At 37.2% G+C, this 10,403-nt stretch overlaps 1 protein-coding gene across 3 annotated transcripts in view; it reads left to right on the plus strand.

Annotated features, from left to right (window-relative positions):
- LOC127789881 (uncharacterized) overlaps positions 1 to 9,783 on the plus strand; it is a 65,841-nt gene extending 56,058 nt beyond the window's left edge. For all 3 annotated transcript variants that reach the window (XM_052318945.1, XM_052318944.1, XM_052318943.1), the window contains 9 exons: positions 1,346 to 1,440; positions 1,588 to 1,679; positions 1,757 to 1,798; positions 8,080 to 8,199; positions 8,280 to 8,328; positions 8,412 to 8,461; positions 9,054 to 9,115; positions 9,330 to 9,381; positions 9,449 to 9,783. In XM_052318945.1, the coding sequence (XP_052174905.1) occupies positions 1,346 to 1,440; positions 1,588 to 1,679; positions 1,757 to 1,798; positions 8,080 to 8,199; positions 8,280 to 8,328; positions 8,412 to 8,461; positions 9,054 to 9,115; positions 9,330 to 9,381; positions 9,449 to 9,454 (568 nt within the window). In that variant the 3' untranslated portion in view covers positions 9,455 to 9,783. The remainder of the gene's footprint in view (positions 1 to 1,345; positions 1,441 to 1,587; positions 1,680 to 1,756; positions 1,799 to 8,079; positions 8,200 to 8,279; positions 8,329 to 8,411; positions 8,462 to 9,053; positions 9,116 to 9,329; positions 9,382 to 9,448) is intronic.
- Positions 9,784 to 10,403: the final 620 nt, after the last annotated feature.

Raw genomic sequence — 10,403 nt, forward strand, 5'->3', positions numbered from 1 at the left:
GCCACCAGAAAATTCCTGTGATCCTGGTGATTTGTGCTCAAGTTATAGCCTTCATGTTGACATTGGAAGAAGGGAGCTATGCTAGCTTATTTTTCAATATCGATCTGCTAGTTAATTCTGTCAGCTAATTTTTGAGTCTAGAGTTGCTGGCACTTGTAGAGTTAAAAATTAACACGTATTTGATCTGGGCCAGTCACCAATGAATGCCTGTGCTGAGAAAACTATACAGTATCTGACAATTGTAGTACCATAGCGTTCATCTCATTGCATTCCCACTTACCTTTTTTTACATCATGGAGAATCAATATTGTTCTGGAAAAATTCACACTGAATCCATCATAGTGCCGAGTGGGGATGGCTTTTTCTGTTTGCAACAAAACATCCAACAGCAACCAAAGGGAGAGAGAGCCTCACAAGGGACCAGGATCAGGATTGCACATTCTATTCCAAAATCTGCAGTTCTATAAAACTATTATCACTTGATTTGCTAACAGATGCAGGACAAGGTTGAATGAACCAATGAAACAATAAGTGGCATCTGCTAGTCTATTTAACAACCTTGATAGCCTCACACCCCCTTTTTGGGTGGATTAGAAGACAATTGAGTGTTCAAGTGATAAAAAAAAGGAAAGTTCCAATCCCACACTGATTAGATATAAAAGCATCGGGGGGGGGGGGGGGGGGGGGTGAAATAGATATGAAAGGTCACTTTCATTGGTTCTCCCCGTTTAGGTGGTTTGTTTTCTCTTCTATGTAATTTTGCTTATCATGAAAAGTATGTCAAAGCATTGAGCCCACACAGGCTTTACAGAAGGAGGCTCATGTTCCTTGATTTTAGAAAGTTTTATGCATGGATTCAGCTTTCTGCGGGACTCATTGCTAGCCATGTGGAGGTGAAGCCTAAAATATTTGGTTTTGGAAGATGCTAAACATACTTTAACTATTTTGTTGACTATCCTCAGCAGTCAGTCTTTCCTTAATCTCCGTTGATGCTAACGGGTAGTGGAACTGTGTTGCATCCGGAACCTGCACTAATACCATTCCTAATATGTTGATAGTAGATCAATTCTTGTTCTTTTTTTTGTTTGAAATTTTAAATTAGCTACCTATGTCACACTTCTTGAAATATATGCATTGCTCAACTAACAGAAACAGCTGTCAGTTTAATTCTTGTTCTTTGACTCGGACTCTCCCTCACTCCTTCCATCTCCACCCCCTCTCTCTCCTCCCTATTCCCATTTTTTGCCTTGTTCTTTGAACATCAAGAAACTGCACTCTTGCAACGTGTTATGCCATTATGTTGCAATTTACAACAGGTTTCTAGTGAAATTCTTGAAATTTTCAGTGATAAATTGCAAAATCATCTCCAAAGCATCTCAAGTTCTGGTAGATCTGTTGCACCCGGAGTAGATGACGCACCTCTTGAAATACCCTCTAGAGGCAAGTAAATATTGTTTGTGATTTCTGAGTTCCCTGGGATCTTGTGTGAATGTAAAGTTGTGAATTCTTTTGGTTGGTTGCTTTGGCTCTATTTGGTATCCAGGGCATTTTCATACTACTCATCTAATTCAGATTTTATTGTTACAGCAAATGTCGACGAGCTTGATGAGAAGGCAAAGCCAGTTATCCAGCAAAAGGGACGTTTCAAGGTTACATCCGAGAATGTAGACTTAGGAAAGGTAACCTTTTACTATCTGTATTCGGTGATCCTGATGTAGTCATTTTCATAATGATAACAATCAACATCTCTTGTCAGGTGGCCCCCTCTCCTATGATGCAAAAGAGTTACAGCATGCAGGTTTGTACTTTTCAAGTCAGCTCAGTCACACAAAGTATCAATTAAAACTAAGGTTAAATTTACATTCACACCTTTAATTGATTGGAACATATTTGACAGCACTGTCAATTTTGGGAAATATGAGTGTCATTCCTTTCTCCGTATTATTGCACAAATGGGTTAAGACTTGAATTTTTGAACTCTCGCTATTAAATAAATAACAACTGTGTAAATCTTTTAAAATGATCAATCTAAACTCTCTCTCTCTCTCCCCGTTGAACCCTGAATCTTGGCAACTGCTCCACCATCCACCTTACACTTATCCCATCCATTTTTACAAAGAAACCCAAACTCCTCATGATTTTAAACTCCTTGAGGCATCATCTTCTCTGCATATAAAACCACCAGCTAGTCCCCCACTCCATTAATTCCATTGTTTTTGCACTACAACCACCATTAAAGATCAGCATAGATAAATGGACACGTCCACAAGTCACTTTGCATTTGCAAAGCGTTTTTTAGCGAGAGAGAGAGAGAGAGAAATGGAAGCTGCTTATAGTTATGGCGACGGCAAATGGTCATGTACGTTACTGGCTAGGTGGTCTGGCTGGTGAAATTTAGATTTCTATCTAGATAGCATTGTTTACTTTAGCTGGAATTTTGCTTCTCTGGTTTGGAGATTAGATTAAGATTATTAGTTGACGTCTAATAAGGGCGACAACCACTAGTCAAAATGACTGTGCCTTGTGTGCAAGTGCGCATTAGCTATACACAGAGAGAGAGAGAGAGAGAGAGATTGGTGGATTGTTTTTATTAGGCCTCAGACCTACGCTTGCGTGGTTAGCCAGTGGTAACCCATACAGTGGCTGTGGCAGTGGTTGTGGGTGAAGAAGCCATGGATAATTGTTTTAGTGATTGAGGTTGACGGTTAATTTGGTGGTCATGATTGATTATTATGGGGTGGTAGCACGGCAGAAACACTAGGTCTATCATTGTTGAAGACATAGGCCCATGGAGTTGGTGATAATTTCATTTTTGGGTGGAAGTTTGTGCTTGCAGCCAGCATACGCAGGGAGTGAATTTGGTTTTGTTTAATGGAGACAATTTGTTTTAACAATGTTAATTGGATGTCATGTAGAATAGTGATTCCATTTATGGGTGCATAGCTGTATGTTTGGTGTTGGATCTCCTAATCCAATGATATGTTCCCTGCAACTGCAAGTCAGCTATTGCCTGGTTGGTCATAGCATCACTGTGGTGGTTTTCAAATGCACCTTGAGTATTCGACTTTGCTTGGCTCACAGATTTTGAGGTTGATTGAGTTAACAGAGAGAGAGAGAGAGAGAGAGAGAGAGAGAGTTGTGGAGTGAGCTAGGGAGAGTTATGTGGATGAATTCTTTTAAGGACAAAATGAGTGTTTGCCAAAATACTTTGCTTAAGCAAATGATTGGCTCACAAGAGAGAGAGAGAGAGAGAGAGAGAATCGTTTGCTTAAAAATCAAACTGAAGTTGAATTATCACATAACAAGGATGGCATTGGGCAATTGGTATTTACACAATGGAGGGAGCCAAGTAGCAATTTTCGAATTAGGCTGCATTGAAATTTACTTTGGAATTGAATATCGTCATTGATTATATGTCTTGGGGTAGATTTCGCTTTGGGGCCTGACAAAAGGTATCGATCATTTCGTCACGTTTTTGAACTCCCTTCAATCGACCAACCCTCTTCCAACTCTCTGTCTCTCCGCCGTCGACCATGGCAGAACCAAATATTAGAGATAAAGCCCAATTCCAAAGACGAGGAAGCTCTGTTGAAACACTGCCTCACAGTCGACATTGCCCAAAACTCCGGCATCCTTGGCAATAGCCGCTTCCATGACCTCGACCGCTCTCCGTTGTTGGCAGGCCCATGGAATTCGCCTCCTTCGACGACACCACTGATGGTGTCTACGCACTTGTTCAGAGTCCCACGACTCCCTCCTGCCATCGGCCGATGGCTCCATCCAGCTCTACGATCTCTAGCTCCCTCCCTCCCTCTCTCCCTCCGTAATAGCTCGGAAATGGCCGAACTAGTTCTCTATTGCAACCCCTAGCGGATAGGTTCATTTTGCAGAGAACCCCCCACCAATGGGGTTCTCAATCGGACCCAACGATGCTGGGGTTCAGATAGATAGAGAGAGTGCGAGAGAGGGAGGGAGTGAGGGGGTTACCGACTGCCATGGATGAATCGCTCCGTTACGTTATTCGGGGCCGAAGCTTTGAGCTCTCTCTCTCGCTTCGTCGAAGTCCGTCGTGGTGGTGGCCGGCGATGACAACCGGCCACCGGTCGCTAGTATTTTCCATTTTTTTTTTTCTTCAGAAAATTACAGGCGATGCCATGACGTTTCAGTTAAATGTAAGAACTACCCATATATAACACTCCAGTCTTAGGTTATATATGAGATTTTTTTCTCTTTTTAGATCCAAAAATTTCTCAAGATTTCTTTTTACCTTTTAACATAACATCTTCAATAAAATTAAAATTAAAGACAAGTAATCATAATAATAGTTGTAGGGTGAAATATAGTTTAGATTGTAATCTAAGAAGAAAATACATAACTTTGAATATGTATTTATTCAACATATAGTTTTAGAAATATATCTATAAAATATTCGAGAGTTCTAAATATAATTTAAATTGAAAACATAAACTAAATACATAATATTGTAAGATTACAAAAATACCCTTACTCTTTTCCTTGCCTTTGCTGTTACCAATTTATTAGTCACTTGACACGTTTAAATATGTTGTGCTAAATATTGAATCACTTAGGTTTTGTTGTTACTGATTTACTAGTCACTAGACACGTTTAAATATATTATATTAAATATTGAATCACTTAGCGAAGGTTTAAATACATTTTCGTGCATAATGAATGTGCATGATGTAATTCGATTGTGTTCTAGATGTTTAGTTATTTAGCATTTATCCCTAGGCCAGGATGCAATTACGATTGCCATCTCATTAATCGTCGCTTTAAGAATAATGAAAATGATCCTCTAAATTAAGTTTTCATTCTTATCATGATCAAGTAATAACATATATGCAAGTCGAATGTCTAATGCAAGTAACATAATTTTTTTTTATGCATCATAATCAGCAATAGATATGACAATCAACAATGCACATAAAATAATTAGGGTTTTTGGGGAAAACTACTCTGATTTGTTAACTAGTGACTAAAATCCACTTTCTCAATTTGCGTGTTGGTCTCTAATGATGTGTGCAAAATGCATTTTGAACCTCGAACTTGCCCATCACGTGCCCTTGTTTCAAAATAAGTTTTTGAAAATTTTGTCATTTTTCTTCTTGTTATTTTCTTTTCTTCCTTTATTTATTTTCCAACGCATGTGCCACATACGCTCACACCACGTGTTGCGTTCAGGCACAGCCCAGCCTCGTGTGTTAAGACTCACATGCCTAAGATTTAGGCAACCTTTGATCTTTTCCAACATCTTCCTCGTCATAAGGAACTACAACGACTTAATTTCTTTTTCTTTTATTCTTTTCTTGTCCCTTTATTTTTGGACCAAAACGACCGCTACAGTTGTAGTTTCTTTTTCACTAGATTGGTTTTTCCAAAAAAGCCCCAATTTTTCAACGAACACATAACTCTCTTATTTGTACACCAAATCACTCCTGAGTACATCACCTTTAGAACCCTTAGAACTCACTGATCAAAAACGCTTACCCAATTTTTTTGTTAGCAAGTTGCCTAGGCCATGATTAGCCTAATCGTAGGTTGCCATAGCTTGCTAAGATGATGTCGCTAGCAAAGTTTCCAATAAGCTCCAACTTTGTCAAATTCTTACTTTAACGCCTCAATGTTTGGTTTAATTCCAATTCAGCCCTTTATTCCAACCCTTTAACTTTTGATATATTGCACCATGCCTTCTATAAATACCAAGGCCACTGCAAGTTAAGTTTTCACTTAAGCCTTGAAAATTTATGGGAATTATGTTAAAATCCCTAATAATTTTTAAAAATTACACTAGGACCCCAAATCTTTCGAGAAATTACATTGTTATCCAATTCCAACATTTATCAAAATACCCTTGAGATAGGAATCCAAATTACCAAAATACCCTCAAGCCATTTTTTTTTAAAATCACCATATCTTATTCTTTGAATTTTCTTAAAAATCTTGGGTATTACACTAGCCCTGATGTTTGAGAAAATACAAAGAGCACTCTTGGGAGCTCTAATACTATATTACAATCTCCCTTGCCTTTAGTTAACCCAGTTAAATACTTAAAATGGCCAAAATACCCTTCAAAAACTTTTTTTTATTTTTTTATTTTCCATTCTCTCTCTTCTTAAACTATTTTTTCTTTCTCCTTTATTTCTTTCTCTCTCTTGGTCTTCCATGGCTCTTCATGGTAGTGATGACAATTGTTCACAACAATGTAGTTAGTACTAGGTTGAACAAGACATCTCTTCTTTTTCAACACTACTAGATTTCGTTCATCTGGGTTTGGTTTTGATCAAAGCCCAGATAAAGGTTCATCTAGGCTCATTGAACCTAGGGCTCAAATTGAACCCAAATGAAGGTTTGATGAACCAAATGAGTTGATTTGGGTTCGATTAGAACCCCCTTGAACTTGAAGGGGTTTGAATCAAACCCTCTTGAACTTCATTTGGATTCAATCACAAGCTTAGATGAAGCAAAATCAGGGTTGGCCATCAAGCCCAAATGAAGGTTTGATTGAATCCAGATTAACCTAGTAGTCATCAGCGGCTGATAGTCGACGACCATTGGTTGTCTATTTTCTTATTTTATTTTATTTTTCTAAAATCAAAGGATAAAAGAGAGAATAAAAGGTAAAATGGTCATCTTGTTCCTTCATTTAACAGCCAGGGACGTTATTGCTATTCTAGAACATGGGGATGGTTCTTGCAATTATGTCAAACCTTAGGGGTGGTTATTGTAATTTTCTCTTTTTGCTTCTTTCTCTAATTACAGAGGAGAGATAAAGAGAGATGGGGAAGAGAGTCAATAAGGTATTTTTGACATTTTTAAAAGTTAATTACCGTTAAGTAACAATAATGGGCAAAGTTTTATGAGTTTTCAAAAGTCAAGGGAGGTCTTTGTCATCTCCAAAACACAATGCTGGTCGGTGCCTTTTTGCTAAACCTTGAGGTGCTGCATGGAATTTACCCTATGTCTTATTAGTCAAAGCGTAAGAATCTCTCTCTCTCTCTCTCATGCATTTACGTTCAGTTGCTGTTCACAAAGCAAATACATTTATCTGGTCACCTTTACAAACTTGAATATGATGTATGTTCCCCACTTTTGTGTTCTAACACACCACATGGACCACGGTGGTGGCCTTTTGGCTTTAACATGACTAAAGGAAAATGAATCCTTCAATTCTTCTTATATCAAGCTTGATTCACCTCACCGTTATGTTTCCATCTTGCAAGGGTGCACCCTACATGGTTTTCTAGTCTAGAATTACTCTCTTAAAGTTGTAAAGAGTTTTAAGGATTTTCGATAACTCATAACTCATCTGCATCAGAAGAGTATTACCCTTTAATTACACCTGTTATGTAAGGTTATAGAAGCTGGATGTGACTTTCTTTTGTGGCTACTTCCTTTCTTTCTAGTCATTATTCCTATTTGCATGCAATCATACTGTATATGTCCTTCAGAAAGTGGTTGGAGTATTGTTTTACTTTCAGACTCAACACAGATGAGTTGGGCAAGGTGGCACATTTGAGAGATAGAATCAATCCGAGATCTTTTCATGTTTGATCCATATACTTCATGAATTGTCAATAAACTGGATCTGTTAATGAAACTCAAAAGACTTTCCTTTCTTTGACTTGTAATGGGACTTTTAAATGTCTTATGGCTTGATCTCTTTCCAATGATATTTATGCCAATGTAATTTTGTTGTATGAAATTCTAATATCCAGAATTTCCTTCAGTATCTTTATATTTTGCAGTTTTTTTCTACATTCCACACCAAAATTCTTTTAGTAGTCTAGTTTTCTTCCAGTTTTTTTCTGATGTAATTGTAAACATTGATTTTTCATGGTGAGTCAGGTGGTTTATTGCTTACAGATGGTTGTAATTGTTCCTGTATAGAGATCTAGGAGTTTTGTGGTGATTGCAAACTTCTGCATTGTTAGTTATGGGACATATAAACTTCAGATGCGGATTTAATCTGATAATTAATTGCACCACACAATGTGGAACCAAGATTAATTGTTCTTTATTGTATAAAATAATCTTATGAGAATGATATGGGTTATATAGGTTCTTACCCAACATCCGTCCAGTCTTCTTCCATCACCATCGGAAGCCACAGCACGGAATCATTGTCATTCCCTTCTTCAGACGTTGCAGTCTGTTCTGCAGACAAATATTGTTCAAAGAGTGGGTTAGCTACATGTGTTTGGCCTATTTGTGCCTAATTTTTTTTCAGAAAAATTTATTTTCCATGTTGTCCTCAACAGGATATTATTCTAAGCCTAATGAAGCAAGTCTCTGCTGGTGACTTAACAGGTGCAGATTTTATTTCCTCTTGAATCTGCATTTAATTTATTCCAAATTGTTTGTCTTACTTGATGTCTTAGCAAACCATGCAGTTGATGTAGGAGGGATGCCACTGAATACTGGAGCATTGGAGAAATCATTGGTATGTCATAGTAATTGTTCTTACTTGTCTGGTTGAATTAGATTCAGCTGATCATCTTGCATCTGAAAAGTTCAAATGCCTCATTAATTGAACTATCACGGAAGATCTATATATGCTAGATAATAATATATTGACTCGTGGATCGTGCACTGTTTCTTATTGATTCTTTTAGGCTCTATCTGGTTTTCTGATTTCTTTTTTTTTTTTCTTGCTCTCCTTGTAATTTATCTTTGTTTTTATTTCTTAGAATGATAAATTGTCAGACATATGCATGTGTTCCAAATACGTCCAGTGTAATCAGGTTTTCTAGGAATGTTACAGAGGTTCAAGTGCTGAAATGAGTGATAAAATGGGACAAAACACCCATGACATGCTGTGTTATAAATAGATGACCCCATAATTTAGTAATCCATTTGCTTATGCTCTTACTTTATGGTAATAATACCTTTTTTGGTTATACCATCTTTAGTATTTGAATTACTTTTTTTTTCCTGACAGTATCTGTACTAATTGACTGGTCAAATAGTTGGTTTCTCTACTAATGCATTTTAATTTAAGGAGAAATGATGTATATTTGGTTTTTGGTTTGCAGCTGGAGGCAGCCAATGATAGGAAGAGGGAACTTATTCATGAAATAGCTGATTTACAATGGAGGTATTCATAACTTAAATTTGTGACATTCTACAATGCAATGCTTAATGTTGCCCTAGCTTCTAACAAACGACACATGTAGGCCTTAGTCCCACTTAATAGGATCAGCTACATGGACTCTAGCTTACCAATTATTTCCATCAATGATTATAGTCATTTTATTTTTTTTTCTTTTTCTTATCTTCCTTTTCCTTTTATTATTTTTATTTTTATGCAGGCTAATATGTGCCCAAGAAGAGCTACAGAAACAAAAAGCAGAAAATGCTCAGGTTAACTTTTGATTGTATTCCTCTTTCTTATTATAAACAGATTATTGACTGTAATATGTCTTTTCAGGTATAATTTCATCACTAATGACAATACACAAATGAAGAACAACATTCTGTGCCAAAACCAAAGGCGGATAAGTAGGAAAAATAGCAAGGAAATTACATCTGCCAACTAAACCTATTAGAGGTCAACCCTACAGGAAGGTTTCTTCGAAGTTTTGGTTTTCTATTTATATCTGCAGACCCCTGGTTAAATGGTTCTTGTACATGATTATAGTGTTATCTTCTCCTGTTCCTTGTAATATATTTCTGTTAGACCTTTGTATTTTGGAGTTTCTCAAGTACATAATAAAAAGCTGTTTATTTAGTTTGTGCAGTTCCTCCCTTCTTTTCAAGTACATAATAGAAATACCTTTGGTTTTTGACTCTCTGTTATTTTGGGTGTATGGAAGCTCAATAGCGTTTCCTGTTTTATGGTTGATAGATCCTTGACCTTTTTGTACACCAAATGCCTTAGCATCTTCGATTAATATTAGCCAGGGACCCTCCCTTACAATTTGGTGGTTAGGGTACCTCTGGGTTGGTTTACTTTTTGGTCTCTCTTTACTGATGCCTAACAGAATTTGGCATCATGCTGGTGATGCCAAAAAGTAAAAAATGAACATACATAGCTCATTAGGGACCGAGCAGCATAAAAATAGGCGGTCCAGTCCACATGGATGTAAATTTACCGGTCCATAATAATTCAGTTACAGTTGAATTCCTCTTTGATGCTTGCATAGACTAGTATGCCTAATCCCATTGCCTAGGGAACAATGGTCCTGGAGGGCTATGATAATTGTACAAAGCGCCCTCCCCCTCTTTCCCATGAATATCTCTCTTCATGGAGCTTAAAGGATCCACTAAGTAGTGCTTCTAGAAATCTACAACAGGTGTCTAAACAGATGTTGTTTAATGAATGGATATAGCTCAAGATAAATCTGTTTTTGATAATTCTTTCATGCTCTTTCCATATTGTGCAT

Source organism: Diospyros lotus, chromosome 14 (genome assembly GCF_014633365.1).
Source record: "Diospyros lotus cultivar Yz01 chromosome 14, ASM1463336v1, whole genome shotgun sequence".
Taxonomy (NCBI): domain Eukaryota; kingdom Viridiplantae; phylum Streptophyta; class Magnoliopsida; order Ericales; family Ebenaceae; genus Diospyros; species Diospyros lotus.